This window comes from Channa argus, chromosome 8, assembly GCF_033026475.1.
Source record: "Channa argus isolate prfri chromosome 8, Channa argus male v1.0, whole genome shotgun sequence".
Classification (NCBI taxonomy): Eukaryota; Metazoa; Chordata; class Actinopteri; order Anabantiformes; family Channidae; genus Channa; species Channa argus.
This window is the reverse complement of record NC_090204.1, coordinates 25,029,096-25,053,305: the sequence shown is the minus strand read 5'-3', so window position 1 is coordinate 25,053,305 and position 24,210 is coordinate 25,029,096. Positions and strand designations below refer to the sequence as shown.

The 24,210-nt window shown below is 40.9% G+C and overlaps 1 protein-coding gene across 4 annotated transcripts in view; it reads left to right on the top strand.

Moving 5' to 3' along the window:
- Positions 1–24,210, top strand: part of zc3h3 (zinc finger CCCH-type containing 3) — a 51,830-nt gene that overhangs the window by 19,867 nt on the left and 7,753 nt on the right. For all 4 annotated transcript variants that reach the window (XM_067513478.1, XM_067513477.1, XM_067513476.1 and 1 more), the window contains exons 4-9: positions 8,798–8,948; positions 15,192–15,352; positions 17,232–17,307; positions 17,651–17,812; positions 18,110–18,179; positions 20,866–20,997. In XM_067513478.1, coding sequence (XP_067369579.1) covers positions 8,798–8,948; positions 15,192–15,352; positions 17,232–17,307; positions 17,651–17,812; positions 18,110–18,179; positions 20,866–20,997 — 752 coding nt within the window. The remainder of the gene's footprint in view (positions 1–8,797; positions 8,949–15,191; positions 15,353–17,231; positions 17,308–17,650; positions 17,813–18,109; positions 18,180–20,865; positions 20,998–24,210) is intronic.

Below are 24,210 nucleotides of genomic sequence, written 5' to 3'. Positions count from 1 at the left end.
TGCAAAAGATCCCAAGCAAAGCTCTTCAGCTCTGTGGTCACACAATGGTGGAATGAGCTGCCAAACCCTACATGTTCCGCAGCCTCACTGCCAATATAAAAGAACAACTGTTGAGGACAGAAGTCTTCTGCTAATTCCTATGCACTTAGGATTTAAATAAAAACTTAAAAGCTTATCAGTCCGATCTTGAAGTTCTGTTTTACTTCACTTTTTCTTAACAGATTTTTTTTTTTACAAAGCAAGCAAGCTTTGTAATTTACTTGTAAGAGGCCTATAACTAAAATGTATAGGCCTCTGAAAAATGACTAGGGTAAATGTGTTGCAGAAAAACTCAAACCAGATCCATCTTTAGTCTTCACATGTCTGCATCATTTACAGTGCTAGTGTCCCCTGCATTGCTAGTCCCCATGAAAGACTGAGCCATTTTTTCCACACACTGTGAAAATCTGTCTGAACATGGCCCCAGATTCACTTGTAGCCTACTGTCTCCACAGACATTTACCCTGTTTTTCTTCTATCTCTCCCTCACATCCAGGGCTTCATGTGGGTCTTGAGGGGTTTAGTTTGGGCCATAGGTTCACATCCCTGTAGGGATGCACTCACTTAACCTTCAGGTGCTTCGGTCACACTTGGAATATGTTTTATGACACACACTTTTTTCCCAGGCTTTTCGCTCTCTCCCACAAGCGTGTACACACACACACACACACACACACACACACAAACACACACAAACACACACACACACACACACACACACACACACACACACACACACAACCAGATGCACTTATAATGTACTGTGTAATAATGGTTGTGCTTAAGTGGACAGAGCCCCAGGCTCTTCCACTCGATGGGTCTGATGGGATCTTCTGATTGACAGCCACAATCACGCCTTTGACCAAACATGACAAAGTGTGTAAACCACACATCGTAGGACACACATAAAGTGTTCGTGGTCACGTTCAGCGCTAAAGATTTTGCCAGCTCTCAGTGCTGGGGTCAGGGTCAAGGTTGAGTTCACAGGAAATGCATGTTTTCGTCATGTCTTATTTACACTATTGATGTTCTTTACGGCTACTCTGGAAAAGCACACATAGGGCATATTATCATTGAATTATTCATCAAGGATGTTGCCAGTTCCTTTTTCATATTATTGTTCAACATTTGGAAAAATACTTAGACATGAATTATGCTTTTAGGAGATTGTCATGACTAAAGTTATTTTTGACATTTCTGGTAAATAAAAGTTCTCATTTACTTGCTGGGAGGCGATTTAAAAGATTATTTCATGCTTTTGCATTAGGAGTCTGGTGCTTGGTGAATTTAGCATAATAAAGAGAAGGACACAAAGGGTTTGACATTTTTCTTTTTGTTTCTAGTATGTACATAAACAAGAACTTAAAAAAGGGAATTTATAGTTTCTTATGTGTCATATTAGCATTAATCTATCATTTTGAAATGACCAGTCCTAGTGCACAACTTTGTTCAAAATTTGTATTTAAATTTGTTACGTACTTCAGTATTATGGCATCTTACAATTTTGATGAGCGGCAAGTGAGATCCTTTGTCAGTATGTAATATCAAAACGTTTGTCTTCAGGAAATATTTATTATGTCCTCTCGTTTTTGTGGAGTTTGGAAATGAACATTTGAGGAGTATCCTTGTACCTCCCAGAATTTTAGGAGAGACTGCGAATCTCACTTGCTGCTGTGTGATTTTAACGACACGGACTACGCACCTGTCACCAATATTTCAAGTGGGACAAAACTAAGGCGCAGCAGCTTTGGTTTATTACACTATTATTTTGATCCTGCAATTTTATTACATTTTTTATTTAAATGATCTATTAATAGTTTTGTGATTCTGATACAAAAAGCTACACAGTACAGAACATTAAAACTGTATAGTGTGTAGTGTTACTATAGCAACAACTAGCAAGCATGCATTGGTCTTTGCTCGATTGGAAGAATCCCCCCTCCTTCGTCAACATAAGGTTCTCCAGGTCAGCTGGTATATGTTACAGCTGATGGCCCCATTGTGATGATGGACGAGGCCACAAGCCACTAGCTCCCCTGCGCCTGTCTGTAATCACCACCATCCACTTCTCCCCTTAAACACACCCCTTCTCCCTGAGCATGCTGCTCTGTGTTGACATCGTGTGCTGACTGCAACACCAGGGGCCTCCTGTGTCAATACAAGGGCCCACACAGCCATTTCCCTGTCAGTCTATGTTAGGTCAACTCATCATATTATCCACATGTAGCCAATAAGCATTCCTTATAATACAACAAAGCTCTCCTCAATATCATACAGTTTATTCTCTAGCGTCTGATTTGCAAGTGTTAATGTAGGCATGGCTTTGTATAACTGAAGAACAACTGAATCATGGTAAATCACCTAGTTTACATGCCCCTAAGTTACCTCTTTCAACAAATCTGATTTCTTAATTGTCACAGAAGAATCACAAATAATATGGTTTTTGTAATCTGTGTTGAGGATTAGTGTAACCGGATGTGTCCTGGAGACTGCTGGTTTGGCTGCACTGTTTACATGGAACTGGGTTACTGGCTGGCTATTTAGAAGAGGTCAAGACAAATGCTGCAGAAAGGGAACGGACTGGATGAAAGAGATCATTACATACAGCAACGCATCCTCGTTTTAAATCAAGTCGGACTAAATCTGAAAATCACACATTAGAGCTTTACCAAAAAAAACCCTTCAGGCTAATCTACTTTCCTCAGTATTTATTCAATTTATAATTTTAAGCTTCTATTTTCTTTTCTGAGATCTTGTTAAACTGAGATGTTTTTGTCAACGCATGCATATAAAACCCCTCCAAAATAAAAATGCTTCCAAAATAAGTGAGGTAGATGAGACCCTTACCTGTTACATGCATTTGTGGATTTACGGTGACTAGGTTACTGATGTGCATGTAAATGAACTCGCTCACACCAGTTGTCTGAAGGCAGTTCTGTTTATAGTTCCTGCAGAAGTGAGTCGAGGCTATATAAAGTATTAGTTGAAGATTTCCAGGTACACACATTTGTTCATGCATCATCACAGCTCCACTAGTTTTTCTTTGATTTTAAAATTCACTCGCATCAAACATTTTATAATATTGAAACACATTGCTTTGTCCTCTTTACTTTTAATGTTAAGATTGTTCACATGCAACATCTTGTGCAAAGCTCAGATTCTAGTCGTACTTCAGAAGTACGATACACTGATATGAGTTACGGGATGCAGTATTTATAAGACCTTGGAATGCATTTCTCTGTTGGCAGGGTGGGCATCAAACTCCGTTGACGTCTCTGGGTAGTCTGTTAGGGAGTATCACTAGGTGTCAAACATGTAGAGTTCATATTATCCCATCCTCTCAGGCTTACAACGCGTTATTAAATTGTGGTAACTCCCTTGATGGGAGTGTGGCACAGTTGTCTTCTGTAAGAGCACCAGAACAGTGGGGGTCAGAAGATGAGCCTCAGGGGGGAAAAGAACATGAGATGTCAAGGGGAACAGACACTGTCAATAACATTTTTTATTTATTTTTTATCCATTGGGTGTCCTAGGGGGGGCAGATCACTTTTCCTTGGAATTTGCCATCAGGTATTGAGGGGAAGACCGCTGGGGGTATCCCTAAGAGGATAAAGGTGGGGAGGCATGGAGCAGTGTCCTGTCAGTAACCCGAGGCATAATGCTGAGTTTAGAGAGATAGTGCATGGAATTATAAAAGCTCTCAAGCGGAAGACAACTTTACGCAAAGTGTCATCCATAGCACTTAGAAGAGGCTCAGTCATCTTCCCAGATCCATTTATGTGATGTTAAATCTGTCCTTTAAAGTTGATTTTTCATATGTTTTGAATAGGTTCAAGTTGGACTAACAGAAGATCAGACCTGTTATGTTAGAGAGTGGATAAATGAGCAAAAAAAAAAAAAAATTATTTAATTTTTAAAAGAGGAAACAAAAATATCCAGAATGCTGCAGTCCTCAAAACTGGGTTTGTGGCCTGACTGAGAAAATGTGGAAAATGTAATTTTGTAACAACATTTACAGATAAACTGTTGATGGAAAAAAGCAATAAAGAGACTTTGCAATATAATAGAATACGATTCAATGAGTGGATAATAAGCAGCTACTTAATTAAATTAGAAAGCAATTTAAAAAAATTAAAGCTGATTGCCATCAAAACAACGGCTCCACTTTCCAACCTGCAGGTATTTGTCTTGTATGTTTTCTTAGCCCCCTGCTATAGCAAATAAATGTCTTTGAACCTTTGGTCAAACAAAATAAGCTATTTTATAATGTCACTCTGGGAACTGGGAAAGGGTGATAAGAATTTTATGGACCAAACAGTTGATTAAGAAAGCAGCTGGCAAAAGTATCAATAATGAAAAAGATCATTAGCTGCAGCTCTGAAAGAGACAATTTAATGTGGACCAGAGGCTGAGACTCGAGTGATCCAGCAGGTCAGTGATGAGTCCTTAGGCCTGAGCATCACTAACAAATTCCACTCAGCCCTATTGCTGAGGCACAAATCTTAGAGCTCTCAAACCTTTGAGGCTATAAACCTTAAACTACCTGCATGGATACATGGCCTACCACTGGTGTCAGGTGACAAAATACATTGGACTGACTCTTTAATGTGGCTTTGTGACTAAAAGGCAGGGGACTCGCAGGAGGAGTGGTGAGTGCACCAGAGTAGATTATCTATGGATTCACAGCAGCAAGTCAGTGGGAGATGGATGGACAATGTGTGAGCTGCATGCGTCTGCAAACAGTGTCTTCACAGCACAGGGTGCCACTTTGCTTCGCTTGCCCACCCCCCATGTTGCAAGGCAGGCCACTGTCAAAGGGTCTATTAGGGGAAGATTGAGACCCCAGGTCTATGTGTGTGAGTAAGTGTGTGTTTGTGTGTAAGTGTGTTCACATGCTCATTGGTCATGGTCTTGTACAAGAAGATTGAGACCCCATTGCTCCCAGAGCCACTCAACCAACACAACCTGCAGTGGTTTACAATCAGAGCAACACCGTCCATCCATCCCTGCTGACACACACACACACACACACACACACACACACACACACACACACACACACACACACACACACACACACACACACAGAACAACAGCATGGCTCACTTTAGATGTCATTAAACAGAAGCCAAGGTGGAACAGCTGTGTGACAGCGTCATAGACATGCAGTTGTCAGGATATTTGGAGCGAGGTGTTACAGCTCGATCGAGGAGCATCTGATGCTAAGTTGTGTGTTGTGGTGGTGGTTGGGGGTGGTCCAGGGTGGGAATCACAGCAACACCTTTGACAAGCCCTATTTGTCATATGCCAGGGTGCCCAAATAGCTCTGACTGCAATACAGATGGATTGTGGGAGAAACAGTGACTTAAGGCCAAGCAACTAATCCTGTACAAACCTCTACCCCCCACCTGCTCCCCTACACTCTCCAGCTCTTTTTTTTCCTGGTCTCTCTTTCATAACCCACCACATATCTAATATGCCTGCTGATCCAGAACTGGGTAATTTAGTTAGAAAATATTATCGCTAAATATATTAGAATTAGTTTTTACACTAATATATAACTAGCTAAAACAGAAAGTTGAAAAAGAAGACGTTGCAGACTTTTAAAGGTTTTAAATAATAACAGGACTGGTAGTAGTATATCTAGGATGTTACTATAACATCTTTCTAGGGATGGCTGTGTCAGTGGTTCGATCCCCGGCCCCGGCTATATGTTGAAGTGTCTATGGGCAAGACAGTGAACGCCTAAAAGCCCATTCCCCAGCTGTGCATTGCAGGTCCAAGCCCAGTGTAACCAGTGTTGCCCCCACCCAAACTGCATTAAAAAAATATATTAGTCTTGGCTAGACTTAGTCTAGACTTAGTCTTGGCTAGACTTAGACTATTGATTTTAAAAGGTTTTTTCTACCTTAGCTGCATCGATGAGCATATTGTATAAAAACACATAATTTATAGCAGTGAAATTTCTTTACTACTCACGATCATGTTCAAATCATAGAAAATTGTTTAGTCAGTTTAATTCAAGTTTAAACACACCAATGTTTCCTGTGACTTCCTACAGTATAACACGACACTGATGAATCAACTTTTCTTTTGAATGTCCCGTTAAAAAAATTTTATTTTTCATGCCACTAAGATTAGTAAAGTTAGACTTTAACATGACATTTCATTTTGGTATGTAAAACCGTATGTACAATATTGGCCAAAAATATCTGCACCCTTGTAATTCTGTCAGAAAATCCAAGTCTCTCTCAGAGGATTTTTGCAGTTGCAAATGTTTTGCTATTCACAAGCTTATTGTTTGTGTTTACAGTGGATAAACACCAACAAACAGAAGAAAAGTCAAATCCACACAGAACCCAAAAAATTCACTGGACAAAATGACTGACACCTTAACTTAATACTTGGTAGCGCCCTCTATGGGAAAACTAACTGAAATCACTCGCCTCCTGTAAACATGAGTCACATCCACCTCTCTACTGGAATGTTGGACCACTCGTCCTTTGCAAACTGCTGCAGGTCATTCAGGTTTGAAGGAGGCCTTCTCCCACCTGCTGTTCTGAGATCTCTCCACAGGTGTTTGGGATTCAGATGTGGACGATATCTCGCACAGTGGACACAGGAACATTAAGATCTCTGGAGATGGACTTGTACCCTTCTATTTTCCATGTTTTTCCACAATTTTTCACATAAGACTTCTATTTTCACTTCTTTCTTTTCTCCGTGCTCAATGTGACACGCAACGCAAAGGTTGAGTCCATTTTTCTTCATTTTAACTGGTTGCCAGTGTGATTACTATTGCCCACACCTGGTACTTGCCACAGGTGTCTAAATGCAAATTACAGGAGCATCACATTCTTGAAAAGCAATTATTTCTTAAATTTTTGACAAAGTGCCAGTAGTCCATTTTTGAGTTCTCTGTTATTTATTCATTCATTCATTCATTCATTCAAAGTTGAATTTTCTTCAGTGTTTTGAGTTGTTCCAGCGCAAACAAAAACAATAAGCACGTGATTCGCAATACCTTTGCAATTGAAATAATTTTCTGAAAGAACGGTTGCATTTTCTTTTTGTTGCGTGGGTACTGAAATTTTGGCCATGTCTCTATATACATTTCTGCTTAAGGTTATATGTGTAATCCTCAGTGTGTATGTGTGTCCTATACATGCACTCTGTATTTCGTCAGCCACACAGCTTACAGTGATTTGCCCAACAGCAAATGATTGTCTGAGATGAATTCTTTAGTTGATCCAGAGCTGCATCCAGGCTGACAAATGAAACCAGTGCCTGAGGGGGAGGAAAAGGGAAAGGAAGGAGCCGAGAGAGCGAGAAAGACAAGGTGGACTGTGTAAAAGCAGGAATCAAATCATTTTATTGTTTGTCGCCACAGCTCCCATGATCACGAGTCTTTATTAAATGCTAATTAAAATGGCAACAATCCTGACAATTAACAATTAGAGACTTGTACAAGAGGTGATGTGCAGTGAGCTTCTTTCTCGGAGTATGAACTCATTTGTTATCTTTTCTTTACTCATTTGGTAAATACGGTGCTGTCACTGACCACAGCAGTGCACATGTTGCATGAAATGTTTCTCTCAGGCTGTAGTAGTGGATGAATTGTACCTTTTCAATGAATGCAACTTGATTAAATAAAATGAAGACCTATAAAAATTAACACAATGTAAACGGGAAATCTTGTTTTCAAAATCAGGGTGGGACATCAGCTTTGCTCAATTAAAGCTGATTTCACCAGGTAGATTTCTCTGCCATGTATATGTGTAACCAGGCTACCAATCAGCTTCCTCTAACAGCACTTGTGTAAAACTAAAGGCCGCAAACTGGGCAGTGAAAGGCATTTCACCAAAGTCTAACTGATAATATACAAGCACAGTAGGCCTCAAACAACTCTAAGTAAGCTGCTTTCCACCACATTTTTTTATATTAATTCCGAGCATTCATGCTGTGTATCACTCTCAATTCTGCAGCAAAAAAGAAAAGTCAGAAAGCAGCAATTTCTTTCACTATACAGTTAAAATCTGTGAGCCAGGCTTCTAAAATGAGTCTGACATGGAGGGGTAATGGGATTAATCTTCTGAAGCATATATTTGTGGATTTCCAGTAACCTAGGTAAACTCTGTGTCCTGATTACCAGAGAAATCTGGTGTCTCTCAGTAACCTGGTTACTGAAGTGCATGTGAACTTCAGACTTCTTCACCTCCTGTACTGTAGTCTTTGATGTTGGTACACTGGTATAAACAGGGACTTAGATGATCCGCAATGCAAATTCTGTTCTTTGTGTTAGTAAGTCAGCCAGGACATCATAAAACAACATGATGGATACACGGCCAAATAAATAAATAAATAAATAAACACATTGTCGTCTTTTTTTCTAATGTGATCTCTCTTCTCTTACAGCACTTCTCTGATGGATCTGTAAAATGATATAATGAATGAGACCTAAAGTGAGAAAGGAGGGAGGGAGGCTGGGTAGGAGGGATGAAGGCAGCGAGGAAAGAGACAGAGGATATGATTTATTAGGCTCATAAAAATTCTCCCTTTGTTATTCCCTCTCATTTTTATATGTGAAGCTTATTAAAGAGCACACCTGCCAGAGTCCTCTGACAAACTTGTGTGTGTGTGTGCACATTTCTATGAATTCAAAACATTGTGTATTTGTTCACACGCTGACTGGATGTTCAACTCCTTTGCTTTTGTATGTGATCAGATTTTATACTGATGCCAACTTTGCTGTTCTCAGGTACCACCTCTTCCTCCCAGCGTAGCCCTGGTTCACGGCAGGTCTACAGGACACGCTACAAGATGGTGACTCACCCTGGTTGCAGCACTGCGCACACCCTCCACTACAACTCCGCCCTCTCCTGGAGAGCCAGGAAGATCCAGTCTGCCAGGTAATCCACATTAGCCAAGACAAATACACATACAGCTCCTGTAGGTCTGGGTTTAATGGGTCTCAATGGCTAATATCCCTCAGTGCAGAGCAGCACCCTGTCTTTCATGTCACTGTCATGTGCAGCATGAGTTGAAGAGGTTGGGAATTTATGGTGCTCATTTTTACACAGTAGATAACCCAGAGAATAAACCATTTACACCAGTGTGCTCCTTTCATTAATTTACACCAGCTGAAAGATACAGAGAGAGCGTGGTGGTGGGGCTTGTTTGGATTTGTCTTTAAAGACTCGAATATACCCCCCCACCCCTAATTTTAGTTATCCAACCTTCTTCATCTCGGTCTCAGTGCTCATCTTATTGTCATTTAACTCAAAACCTGAAAACGCCTATAAGTAGTAAGGTATGAGTTATGTTTTTTATGTATTTATGCCTCTGCACAATCAATAAGCCAAAGTCTTCATGTTTTTTGGGTTGTCTCTCCGTGAGTGAAGCTGTTGTAAAAGATCCAACTGTGGCTGCAATAACATGTATTTTTAATAATTGTTCAATATGTCTATTTGTAGCTCACGGTATAAAATGCCAGGAAATTTAGGGATAACACTGTTTTATCATTGCAAAATCTGTTTCACCAATCACGGGGTTGGCCTTTTGATCCCCAGCGCTTCTGTTCACATGTCCTTGGGCAAGAGACTGAACCCCTGATTGCTAGCAGATAATTTCGCTCTGTCTTACACTGGGTACGGTGGCCTGGTGAAAAGATTGGTAGAACATCCGGTTGGGATGCAAAGGGCCAGGGGATCAAATCCCACACCACCAGGTGTGGCCCCGCCCAAGCATCGAGGGCTATCTTGGTGCCGGTCCCAAGTGTGGACAAAATGGGAGAGTTGCGGCAGGAACTTTGTCTTACGTTGAGTCCAGACTACATGATATTTTGTCTGATATGATGGTGATCATGTCAGATAAAGACATGGACCTGGCCAGCATGACAGATGCTGCTTTACACCTCCAGCATTCAGAGCTCTGTCAGTGCCAGAGACCAGCTTTAGGCCGTAGTTGGCCCATACAAGTGTTCCCCATTGTTTCGAGGGCTTTATAATTTGTGATTTGCTATCTCAATGCCACTGGCAGTAATCAAAGGATTGTTTGTTTTTCTTTTTTAAACTAATTGGTTTCTTGAGGAGATGTCAAAATGGCAGTGAAGTTGTTGCCACAGCTCTGCCAAACTTTGCTCCGTCTTACAGCTCCAGGAGCAGCATCAGTCCTTTTTCATTTCATAATCACAGTTGTGTGCAGAAGAACCAACCGATGTCAACCAACATATTGTGGGAGCGAAAAAATCTGTGTTGGGAAATTGTGTCATTCACTGTGAGCATTATGGCACAATATGAGATAAAATGATCATTTGTCTGTCCAATGTGTGTTTTTTGTGTGCATTTTTACTGTGTTTTGAGCCTGTAATCAGACTCCCATTGTGTAGTCACAACAGTGTTTTAGATATTTAGTATCACCCACAAACTTCACTGTAAACAGGTTTAATATAAGAACTCTGTCTTAGGTAGAAAACTGTTGTAATTTATCTACATAGCTTCATGTCCCTACGGGGAAGTACAGGGATAGATATAGATCTAGATAGATCTATATCTATATATAGAGATATCTATCATCTTTGTAATATAATATATATAATAATATATTTATGCATTTTTGTTTTGCTTTCATGTGTCTTGGTGATGGGATGTTCATTTGCTTAATCCAGATTTGGTGAGACAAAGAGCCCTGGACTCTGGCTGGACTCAGCCTCTGGTGACTTATTACTATTCATTTAGCTGCTGCAGTAAATATTGATTCATCAAGGGATTTTCAATTTGAGCCCTGTGACATCTTGTGAAATATCACCAAGTGTGTACAAGTGAGGAAAGAGATAGGGAGGTAGGGAGGGACAGGTCTGGTCCCCAGGGATAGTGGATCACACCCCATCACCCACTCATCCTCTCCTTTCTCATGCTTATCTATCTGTTTAACTCCAAAGACCCTTTTATCAGTTTGAGGCTATTGAGTTGCACATGAGCTCATATTCTTTGCTCTTAACTACTGAGTGCTGCACTTCATCTTTGGCCTATCACACCTACTGATCCCTCATATGTTCTTAGCTCTTATCTGTGTGGCTGCTCATAGCTGATCCCTCTCACACTGGGCCAAGCTGAGGCCCAGAGGTTCCCAGTGTTGTGTAGGCTCTATGGATTTCACATTACACTATTTAAAGCAAAAATGAAATTAATGATTTTAGTTAAGTTGGAGGATAACTCAAAATGAATTGCATTATCCACAATCACCACACAGATGCTTAGGTTAACAATAAATCTTCTGTACTCAACTTTGGTTAGCTGTCGGTCTGCAGCCTGGATTCGTTCACTTGGTTGTCCCACGGACCTCTGTTGTCCAAAAACTATTTCAAAATAAATCAGCCAAATACACTCCAAGTATTCTACTGATTATTTCATTGGTTGAGTAATAAGAAGTAAGTTTACTTTATTAATGAGCAGGAAATATACATTAAAATGAACAAGTAATTGGGTTCTTGTTTAAATTAGAGACAGAACTATTATCTGTCAAAAATAAACCCATTTAGTCCATTTAACTACTTTTTTGCTGACAGGAGATTAATCAATATGTTTTTTAATTTATTGTGTTTTTATTAACAGGCTGCCAAGTAAATAAAGCTTTCATATACTGCAAATGTAGTGGGGAAAAGAGTATTTTCCACTTAGTTTTAAAGGACAATCTTGGAATGAAAATACTCTAAATACTGAGTTTGTGGTGGCCAGTCACCCAGGTTAGGTGGTGAAATAAAGACCACCCAACCTGGGAAAGCTCTCCCAGCTTTTTTTGTCATTTTGCAAAAAAGCCATCACTCAAACATGTAGCACGGTGAACAGCAGTATCATCCATACAAATCGCAGTGCACAGTATGTAGGTATACGGACTAAATGAAGCCTCAATGCTAAGAATTTGCATCAACAAATTTTAGTAAGCGAGTTAAAGAAGTTAATCGCTGAATCATTTCAGCCCTAGCTAGAGCCTCTGAGTGTGACCAACTTTGTCAACAAGAGATGTAATTAGCCAAGGACAGGAAAAGCAAACATTGCCTGTGTAAAAGGCAGAAGAGGAAGCTGACGCTGTCTGCGCCACAGTTCTGGATTCATTTTAAATCCCCCAATATGAGGAGACACCCAAACCCAAAATATCTATACCTTTTTTTTTATTATTATTATTATATGTCTTCACACACGTACATACTCACACACTCATCTCATCTCCTTTAGTGCTTTAGTATCGATCAAAACAGGATGTAAGAGACTGGGCAATAAAGTGAAGCAGTGCTCCCTCTTCTTCACTTCTCTGCTTTTCCTGCATTCAATCCCCCATTCATCCCCTTTAATACCACAGTTCATTCATTTACTCATTACTTATCACATTAGTCATCCACCTGTCACCTACACTTGTGCCTTATGAGCCTCTTCTGGTGCTGTTCACACACTATTCTGCACAGATGCACTCTGGCTTGCCCATCAGAGTTATTGTCCACCTCAAAAGTGTTTAGTTCATTACAGTCAGCTCCTTTTAAGCTGGATTTGATAGGACCGCGATGTGTAATGAAACTGCTTTGGTTTCCTTTAAGTGCCTGCAGGAAAGCAGCAGTTCTCACTGTTGGAATTAGCCAGATGACTGTTTTTGCTGTGCTCTGTTTCAAGGGTAACTGTTTCCCAATGTGAGCTTACTAATGCTTGGTTTGCAGACAAATGGACAAGGGCAGCATTATTCTGAGCAGTCACGCGACCCTCCAAATTCTTCCCTGTCACTAAAACAAAAGTCGGATCATTCATCAACTGCGCCGTTAGTGCTGAATTGCGCTCTCCTCTATCTGTGCGTTGCATGGTCAGAGCCGTTCATGTATATGCACCTGCACACACACTCACATGCCCATGCAGACTAGTCCCAAGGGGCTTTCTTTGTGCCCTTGCCCCCTCCTACTTCTTCCTCCTTTTTTTTTCTCTGAATATTTTTTCCCTTCTTTTTTTTTTTTATTGTTTTTGGTCTTGTAGTCTTTGTCTTTGTCTTTGTTTTATATCACACTCAAATGAGTAAACGGACTTTCTCAAACGTAGGAAAATCACTGAATTTGCTGTACACTTGGGGTTTGACAGTTTGGACAATGCATTTTTTTGATTTGATGCGGTAACTTTGTGTTTCTATATGTGCTAGTTGTTGCTAATTATTAAATATTACTTATTGAAGCTGACAATGACTCTGAGTGAAGAGTGTATGCATCAATTGTGCTTCTGTAAAAAGGGCTTAGTCCTAAATCATCCACCCGATGCAGGTTCTAACAGTATCTGTTATATCAACACTTTATCATTTTATTTTCAATCCAATTTTCCCTGAGGTACGAACCCATAACAGTAAAAATACATTGTCAATTAAACAACACAATTTTTATTTATTTATTTTTTTTTTTTATGACATTATTGCCTTTTAATTATGCTGTCCAATGTTTGTTTCCGATCTTCATTCCTCCATATCTCTGTTGTCACAGGCAGAATAGCTTCTTGCTTAGCTTTGCCCAGACAGGCTATATGGTGTTAGACCTGAGGGTACCACATATCTCAAATTGGTCTGGTGAGAATTTGTTTATGCAAACAAAACTGCAACTCCCATAGAAGTGTAAGATCATAATTCAGTAAATGCACAAATAAGGCTGTCAATTAGAGTAACTCATATGAGGTTGTATCAAATCTGTGTGTTTCTTTCAATATTCTTTACACTTCAAATTCAGTTAGCTAAACAGTTGCATTTCATTTTTAAGTTTCTAATATACTGTTTTTTAATTTACCTGTGTTTGTCAAAACGGTGCAAACGCGGAGTTTGTTTGTTCCATAAGATGTTTACAGGCTGGACAATATTTCTCAGTTTGCATCTATCAGAAATTACTCCGAGGCTTAGACCTAAACTGATGAACGGAGCATGGAAAAGTCCTTACAGATTCACCCCCCTGACTACAGCCCTGTGTCGGGATTAACTGCCATCTGTGTTAACTGTTCATGTCATATCCTCATTAACCTCCATTGTGGCTCCTCAGGCCGCCTGGTCCTTGTTTAAGCCTCCCTGGGTGGCAGTCATCGCTACAACATTAGCCTCCATTACAGCTCCCTTGGCTGCAGTTGCCCTGTGTAGGGCAGCTACTGATCTTGTATCAGTGAAACTGAGTGTCTGTGTCCCTGAGTTATGGCATGCAGTCAGGTAGACTGTGTACATGAATGCAGCTGATATGTGCTCCCTTTTTTTCTTTCTTTTTTTTGCAGCAGTGCAGCAGCTCTCCACTAGCTGCAGAATGTTAAGCGTCCGTGTCAGTTGTTTTGTGCGCGCCATGTGTTCGGGGTAATCCTCTCTTTTCTCTGTAATGGGAGGCATGAACTCTCGCTCTAAACCCATTTCCAGCCCATCTGAAATACGGCAGCAAATTACCTCCAACGGCACCCTGCACACCAGCCCCAATCTGCCCCAAATAGAAGTGACAGGACAGCGCAATTTATCGCCATAACCCCTGCACCGCCACACCACCACCCAACATCCCTGTACACACTGCAGGCTCACACGTACAGCCGCCGCACACATACACAATTCTACTGACTGACTTCTAGATGGTGAGCATGTGTGTAGAGGCGTGTGATTGTGTGGACTGTACATACTGTAGCAGGAGTGTGTGCGTGTGTGGTCTCTACACTCCAGTGTAGGGGCCAACCTCGCTGCTCTGGCCCCCTGCCCTGCCTATTATCTCATTGATTTCCTCCTCTCCTCTTTTCAATTCTCTCCATTTCCACACTGCCGTCCTTTCCATTAGAGGAGCAATTTAACAGAGTGCTGTGACATGGGAGGGAGGAGGGGAGACTAGAGGATGGGAAACATAAAGTGAGGAGGGGAGATATAGTGGAAGAGCTGGAGGGAAGACAGGCAAAAGGGGAGGGGAGCGAGGAGCAGAACCAGTAATATTCCAGCATGGCTGAAAATTTCATACAGTTTGAACTGAATTGAACAGATGATTATAATCATACCCATTATCATTCAAAGTTGTAATGAACTGGGACAATACTTGTGTTGTCTAAAAGAATATGACATCCAGAGTCTGCATATCCTTCACCACCTCATGTCTTACTTTTTTCTTGTGTCTTTCTCGTCCCTCACAGGACTTTCCTCCAGAGCCGTCTTCGGGTTCACCATGACAGATACCGGTCATCCACCCAGCCATGGAGAGGAAGCATGTGCTGGATTCGTGGTTCGTTGTACCGTGTGTCGGCCAATAAGTTATCCCGCACTGTGGCACCCAACATGTCGATCAACAGAACAGGTACGCAAACAATCACCGTGCCCATTATCCACAACATCTGCACTCAGCTGACAGAACTTTAATAATTTCACAGTTTAGGTATAAATGAAAAGGCAAATCAAAACAAACAACTGTGCTATTATTATTATTATTATTATTATTATTATTATTATTATTATTATTATTCTATCTTATTCTGGAGAAGGGCTGTTAACACTTCTGATGAAGTCAGACTGCCAGTGTGTGGCAGCAGGGCAGGGATAATAACTTCTAAATGTTTTTGACTGAGGCTTCCGTTCTAACAAATCAGAGCATTTTTAATATTTCTGCTTGAATAGTAAGTGTTGCAGCTTCTTATTTATAGTAATTGGATAATGTGTGAAGGGCTGTAAATAGCTGTAGTGTAAACTTAAGTTACATTAACATTAAAATGTTTTCATCTGTATATTTTAAATCTGTTTTTAAGTGTTTCTTGCACCTGTACAATGAGTCTGATGTAGGTTTCTTTTCTTTCTTTTTTTTAAGCTAGAGAATTTCTAACTATAACAAAATTTATAGCAAAGATTTAATGAATTTGCTTTGAGTTTTACAAGCCATCACTGGAACTAAAACCCTCTTAATCATTTTTCATCAATACAATCTATTAGTTCAGACTCAAGTCTTCAATCAGACTGTTGATAGTTGGTCTTGACATCATTGCCAGTATCATAGCTGACTTATGGCTTCTCCAACACAACTGAGATTTAAAAATGTGAAACTTTTTCTACTAAATTCTTATTAAATTAATCTAGTTTCATAGCTTTTTTTCCTTGATCTTATATAAAAAAGTGACCAGTGCAGATTTAATCCAGTCATCTTGTAGTCTGTGCTATGGGCAGACTTGAGTAAGTGCCAAAAATGTACTGAGGTTCGATACCCTGCGCTATTCAAGACGTGGCTTGTGAGTGCAAGGCAGGACGTCTGTGTGCCCTGAGGTGATACATAAGTGTTTATTCATGCTTGTGGCTGCAGCTCTGTCCACATGCTCTCTAATAGACTTACAGGAGCCGGCTGGATTCGCCATCTGAAATAATAAAGTTGTCATCTGTCAGAGCAGAGAGGGGGAGGGTCTGGAGAACTGGACGGTGCAGATTAAAGCCCGGATCTGCCTCTACCCCCTTCACCCTGCTCTGCACACATTCTGTTGCAGCTACACCTGAAGGTGAAATTGAAGAGCTCCATTCTGTTGGAATCGTTACCGGCAACCCAATGCACACAAATTCCTGCATCGTCCCAAAACATGTCTATGGCGTCCTCCCAGCAGCACTTGTGATTTCACATCTGTAGCCCTAACGAGCTTCACATTTGTTCTCGGTCTGTTGCCACTGGCTTATAATAATTCTGTTTACCTCAAACCCAACTGCTCACCGAATCAGAGACCTACCTGCCCCCAAAAAGTTCCAAATTTATAATTATGAATAAGAGCAACTGTCCTTTGTAAAGCCAGCTTGCCTCCTTATGCTCTTGTGCTCTCCTCTGCTGGCCTTCAACAACATGCTCACACAAACACACACCCCTTTTCTTCCAGTATTTGGTGAGTGTATTGGCTACATGCTGTTTATAATGTTCTTAGACAGGGCTGGACGTCACATTTGACTTTAGCTCCACAGTATAAATAACCAGTGACCTATCAGGTTGTTATTGAATCTGACTGCACAAACACACAGCCAGACAGCTCCACTTCTGTCATGTCTGATGTCAATAGTTAAATAATATCGTTTAATATATTTTGTTTAATATTTTAATATATTTTGTGCAACCACAAAACACCCAGTGGAGACTTGGTGGATTCTCTCCATTTACGTAATAAATAAACATTTGCATTTAAATTGCTCATTTGTCTTATTTCTTCCATGTTTAGGAAGGTCCTCCAGTCCCCTGGTGTTGTCCATGGTTCCTGGTTTGAACCGAAACTCCGGTAATCGTCACTTAGCCAGGTAGTGTACTCACAGCTCTTACAGTGCTTGTTTTGCTTCCTCTCATCAGGAGCCCTGGAGCAGAAATAATGTAAACTTTTCCCTTTTTAATCAGCGATACAGGAGCCATCCTGCAGGTGATCCGAGCTGTTGCATCATGCCGTTCTCACTATGCCTCCAAATTTTTACTGCCTTTCAACACTGTCGAGGAAAAGCTATATAAGTTATCTTTTAAAACAAAATGTAGCTCTTACCTTAAGCACCTAATAAGAGTGAGAATTAGAGTTCTTACCACAGTCCCCCACCCTTTTTTTTTAAACCACAATCTGCTTATTCTTCACCTATGGTTTGTCTCCTTCTCTAGGACCAGCCGTGCAGTCCAGCGGAGTCTAGCCATCATCAGACATGCTCGTCAGAAGAAGCCGCAGAAGCAGTACTGCATGTACTACAACCGCTTTGGCAAATGCAACCGGGGCAATAGCTGTCCTTACATACACGACCCGGACAAGGTGGCCGTTTGCACCAGGTAACACAGCCGCCAAGTACCTTTGGAGAAAAGCACAGCAGAAGCTCAGCTTCATGTCAGTGTTCTGTGATGTGGTCAGGCAAATCAAGTGACTCCTGTCTGAGCAACAGGATTCAGATACAGGAACATAATGCAGTCACTATTGTTTCAAATCGTTTCAACAATGTGGCAAACTAGGTAAACTTAACTAGAGTAAATCAACTGTTTAACAGGAATTTAACTACTGTTATTTATGTAGATTTGCAGCTACATCAAATAGCTTAATGTCTCAGACATGTTTCTTTTGTCTTTGGACAGGTTTCTGCGGGGGACATGCAAGCAGGGAGATGGAACTTGTCCTTTCTCGCATAAAGTGGCTAAAGAGAAGGTAACAGACATAAACAATCACTAGTCCACTATATGGACTAGATGTTGGGCAACGTAATTTTTTTTTATCGACTACAGTCATCGTGGTATTTGAGTGTTCGGTGTGGCTCCCATTTCCATGGCACAGGAGGCAGTAAGGAAAGATTATTCCGAAGAAAAAAAAATATTGCTTGCGTCCCTAAAAATAGTTCTATTTTTTATATTAAAAGACATCACTATGTGACAAAATGACTTAAATTACTGGATCTTATTAATGATCCTTTTCATGATCATTTTCATACCCAGTGGGTCTCAGCCGACTGTGGCTAAGAGGACACTTGCATAAAGTTGAGCCTTTCGGAATTTCTGGCCCAAGCTCTTGTGTCTGTGGACGCACTGTTAATAATTAAATCAGCACTTTTCTTTACACAAACATTGACATATTTCGTCACACTAAGATTTAACCAAACGTTTTGTAACCTTACAGCCCAAACACAGCTCTCAGAACTGTCGTGTGATACAACCTGACCACATTCTGGCCAGAACTCACCACTTCAAAGTCTGTTTGAGGGTTGGGACTTAGTTTGGGGTTATGGGAAGGGTTGGGGTTTGGTATTTAGTGGTAATGAGGTTAGTGTAAGGGGCTAGGGAATACATTACATCTGTTTTCACAGCTACAGAGAGTGTGTGTGTGTGTGACTGTCAAGGGGAAAGTGTAACCACACAAAAAGGAAAGCTTTAAAAAAAAAAAAAAAAATATATATATATATATATATATATATATATATATATATATATATATATATATATATATATATATATATATATATATATATATATATATATATATATATATATATATATATATATATATATATATATATATATATATATATATATATATATTTACACACACACACACACACACACACACACACACACACTTAAGACAAACAGCCCTAAAACAGGTGCCTTGCCTCACCCTCCACACACACACTTTTCCAAAATGCCCTGCACCTGTGTTGGTTGTCACACTGCTGCCTCTAAGTGCTGAGAGCCCAGCTGTCTGTTATGTAACACCACCTCTCCAAAATCGCCCCCACCAATCCTTTGGCCCCTCCCTACACAGAATACACCTGGTCTTATTTCAGGAGCCCTTAAACAGGATTTTTTTTGGGGGGGGGGGTGTTAAGAGGTTGAGTACTGAACCCACCAGCCCTCCAAACCTGATCTGGGCACCACTGCGGTATAGTCAAACCTGTGTCCTTCACCCCACCCTTGTGTCTCCCCCATGACCACAAATACCCTGGAACCAGACACCCAAGGCTACTCCCATGGTGTCCCACCCCACCCCTCCCTCCTCCTTCACCTAGTCAGTGTGCACATCCAAAGCGCATAAACACATCATGAGAGCTGGACAAGCTGCTGTCTGGATAAATATTTCTGTTGCAGTTAATTAGGTAAAACTGATCCCAACGAGAAGGAGTCCTCCACCAAACCCCCTCAACACTCCCCGCTGACCTCCCCCTATTTTCTCCACTGAACTCTCCGAGGTATATTTAGAACGGCCTGTACTGGGCTCGCCCCCCACACACCAAACTGTATATCTTTCTTCTCACACACGCTGTGCACACTTTGTCAAGACAAGCATTCACTCTCACTCGGACGCTGTCAACTGCAATTAAGGTCATTTAGCTGCTCAGCATAACAGATCTCTTGGCACAAGGGACATGAGCTGGGCCTCTACGGGATGACGGTGGCACATCTGTTCTCAAACTCATAATGTCATGCTCTCATCCTCTGTGTTTATCACTTTACTTGTTATACAGCTAATGAAGAGATGAAGATGCTGCTGTGGAGCAGTTTTGTAGTGCTGTATTGTTCACAGCAGAAGGTTCTGTGTTTGAACCTGCCAATCTGTTTGCTGTGACAAAGACCAACTGCTGCCTCAGCTCACGTCACTTTTTGCCATGGTCGAAAAGAAACACTTAATCCCACCGTGAACACGACAGCTAGTGAGCATGTACGTTCTGCTCCTCCATTAGAGGAAAAAAAGCAGAAGACCTGGAACTGCGTGCACTCAAACTCCCAACAGGTTATAGCTTCTTCTAATGAAGGATAAATCTAAGGCGAAGTTACAGTACTGTACTGGCGTTGGTCATTCTGTGGTATTCACTGAGCTCAACATTGAGTCAGAATGGTCTCTTTCACCAACAAAACCAACGGCAGGTCAACACGTCAAATTATCGAGAAGGCTGCTGATGGGGTCCAACTAGACAGTGCAGGACACTTCACAACAATCTCAGTTAGGCGCTGCACAGATTACTGAACAGGCTCAGGGGCCTGAGGGGTCGGGCGGCCCCCAGGTGAGAGTCGAAGGTTTGCATCTCGCTCTTCCCTGAGTGTGTCCCTGAGACACTGGAGCCCCAAAAGGCCCCATCCCCAGCTGTGCTGGTCCCAAGCCTGTTATAAATCGGGTAGGGGTTGTATCAGGAAGGGCATCCAGCGTAAAAACTGTGCCAAATCAACATGCGGACAAAAAGATCCGCTGTGGCGACTCTGAACTCACAGGATACGCTAAAAGGACAAATAAAAAAATGTCATAACATGTCCATGCAAACATGTTATGTATATATGTATGTATATTTACATTATTTACAATTTCCCATGTTCAGATGGATTATATTTATGTCTCTGACTCTTTCCAGATGCCAGTTTGCTCCTATTTCCTGAGGGGAATCTGTAACAACAGTGACTGTCCTTACAGTCATGTGTACGTGTCCCGCAAAGCTGACGTGTGTAAGGACTTTGTCAATGGCTACTGTCCTGCGGGAGAGAAGGTACAAACACACACCTTTCATTATTCTACTGTTTATGATGTCATGCTTTAGGGCAGAGCTAGTTTTGCCTCCAGCTTTTGATTTAGTCTTTTGATGAATATATAAATTGCTTTTACACAGATTTTATTCAACAAAAGCTGAAAACATACTTGTCTAGGTTTGGTCTGTAGTAGTTAAGTCTCAAGTTTGTCTTGTGGATTAAATATTTAGGTGTATCCATTTATTTATTCAGTAATTTAAATATATATACATCCATACATACACACCATGGTTAGGGACAAATTCAGTTTATTTGTTCACACATTCCGTGTCTCTGCTCTGCACAGAGTGATTCACAAGCTGATTCACTTACATTTAGTCCAAAACATTCTTCACTGGATGCAGCTTGACAGAAAAACATAAACCATCACATAATATTTTATTACTATTTCATGTTGGTGTGCTGTTGCTTTTTGCATTGTCTGTTCTGTTTCTCAGTGGAGCACTTCAGTTCATAAACCAGGAAATATCAGGTGACAGAGACAGAATGCAAAATGCTTCTTATTAATAGTTGTGCAACAGGTTGAGGATTCAAATCAATTTTTGGAAACAGATACTTTAGGCAAAGAAGGAAACACAGTGATGATGATCCCACACATGCTGCTGGACAATAGAAAAGATTTTGCATTGCAAGACATTTTTTATGTCTGTTTGTCCCATTTAGTTTGTGTTCACTGTTGACAAATGTAAAAAATATTGTCATACATTTCCTTTTCAAAAGATACTTTAGTTTTGTCTTAATGAAAAATTGGTGAGCAACGATTATCATAGATTTCGTTAACACTAGCACTGCTTTAGAGCAGACGTATATCATTCTGTACAGTCTTCTGTACACTGTATAATTTGTCTCCATCTTCCTTAAATGACTTTTAAATGAAATATTGAGTGAGTCAGTGAGCAGCCACAGGGCAGTTGTTAGTCAGCTGTTATAAAGTTTCCTATTCAGGTGGGTTATGGACACAGGTTCAGAACATTGTGATATGATAAAGTATGCACGGACACATGACCAACTTCATACAATGACAGATTAGTTTGGTGTAGATTATTTTAGCCTCACTAGATTTGTTTTAAGAAGAGTGTTCACCCCTTTGTCTAAGTGTTTTTATGTTTTAAAGGTATAATTAAATTGTAAAATGTGTATACAGTTCCCCTGAAGTTAAAGTGAGACCTAGGTAAACAAGTAGTGTGGTAACCAATCCCCACCCCCCCTCACACACACATGTACACAGTGACACACAGGCAGGAACAGCTGCAGGTGCTGGTTGTCCATAATGGCATAACTGTAGTGTCTGAGTGACACATTGAGGGCCTGATGAGTAACAGAGAGCCACCTACACATGACTCGAGACACCCGAGTCTCCCCACACACAGTCGCTCTCTCCCCACGTCCACGTCAAACACACCCTTAGCTCCTCCCCGTCTCTCCCCTGCTGTGTTTTACCTCCCTTTTGTCCCCCCCCTCCCCCCCCCGCGCTTGTTTTTGAGCGTCAAGTGTGAAACAGATGCTATTTCACACTGTCAGACCTCATTTAAATACTGCATGGGGAAATGAGGATATAGAAAACAAAAGGGATATTAATATTTATTCTATTAGCTGAAGTGCTTAGGTCTGTGATTTTCCCCGTGTGTGTATGTGTGTGTTTTTGAGCCTGAATACACGTGTGTGTGTGTGTTTATGGAGCGCTGCGCTGTGAGGCTCTGGCGGCTCTATGATGGATAGCAGGCAGTAATTATAGATGGGAAAACTGCTGAGGATGGCACTACAGGCCAGGCAGGCAGACACCAGCAGCTCAGGGGTTAAGTCTGCTCCTCGCCTCCATCCTCTTCCTCCTCCTCCTCCTTATAGACTTGTCTCCATCCTGCCTCATCTTGGCTTTGTCTTACTCTCATCCTCCTAATTGCACCTCTCATTTCATTTCTCCAGAGAATCAGTTTTTGATTATTTACATTTTTGTATTACAAATGGGGCTTTTGCATCAGGTCCATCATCTCCCAGATTCCTGACAACTTAAATAAATAGTTCTTTAGTTTTTTCAAGCTGATCTTAATAGAAATTAGAATATTCATGCATGTGACTGATAGTCTTGGTCACTAAACTTTTCTTGCTTTCCACAGTGTCCACAAACACTGTAGGAACTGAGGGACATGGTTTGCAGCTCTTTTTCTGTTTTAAAAAAGCACTTAACAATTCAGCTGAGACTCTAGTGGTTATACTGGGCTACAGTGGTTCTAAATTATCAAAGCTACAGTGTCCCACCCAACACAAATCCCACCTTTTGCTTTTCTCCTTAGCTGTAACGGAACAAAATGATCTCTGTGATTTTACTCCCGGTTATGAAATCAGAGGCATCCTAATTAATAGTTTGTTGGCTTTTGAATTTTAGGAGCGTTTCACTTCATGAGTACAGAAATGAAAATGAACAAAAAGGCTACTGAATCCAAACACAAAGGCATTAACAGTATTCCAGTCTCTTTGTTACCATACTATGCACCCGGCTGGCAAACATGCTGTGAGAAAAACAGGCCATATATTTCTTTCCACTTTCATTCATCAGCTGCCGTTTTTAGGTGATGTTACAGACTTTTTCTCTCACAGCAACATCGTCTTCAATTGGTCCGTCAGGAGGAATCTGTGGAACATTTTCATCCATCGCTTGTATCTTTCAAAACAACATACATGCTCTATGTTGGTAGAACCCTTTAAGCCACACACACACACACACACAATCCAAATATAGATGAAATTAGTTTTATTAAATTGTAAACTGCATTTTTAATAAAATATAATAAAATAATCTGGAAACTTTAGATCATTTATTGTTTTATTCCACTCACAAGTGTCTGCTTAATGGCCAAGGTGTAAATGCAAGCGATGTGCCTTTTTATTTCACTGCCTCCCTCCTTTGTTGCTTCTTTTGCTTCTTCTCTCGGTCTCTAGGGAAATGTGCTGAGTCCTCCTGGTTTCGGCCCAGCAGAGAGCTCTCTAATAGGCCCCAGAGACGTTCCAGCATTCCTTAAATCAAGTGGAAAATTGTTAACTTGGTGTGGGATAAAGATGTCCACTTTAGCTTTTCCCTCCAATTTCTCTCTCTCTCTCTCTCTGTCTGTCTGTTTGTGTCTCTCTCTCTCCCTCTCCCTTCCTCCCTCCCTTCCTCTCCCTTTTTATGAAGATGA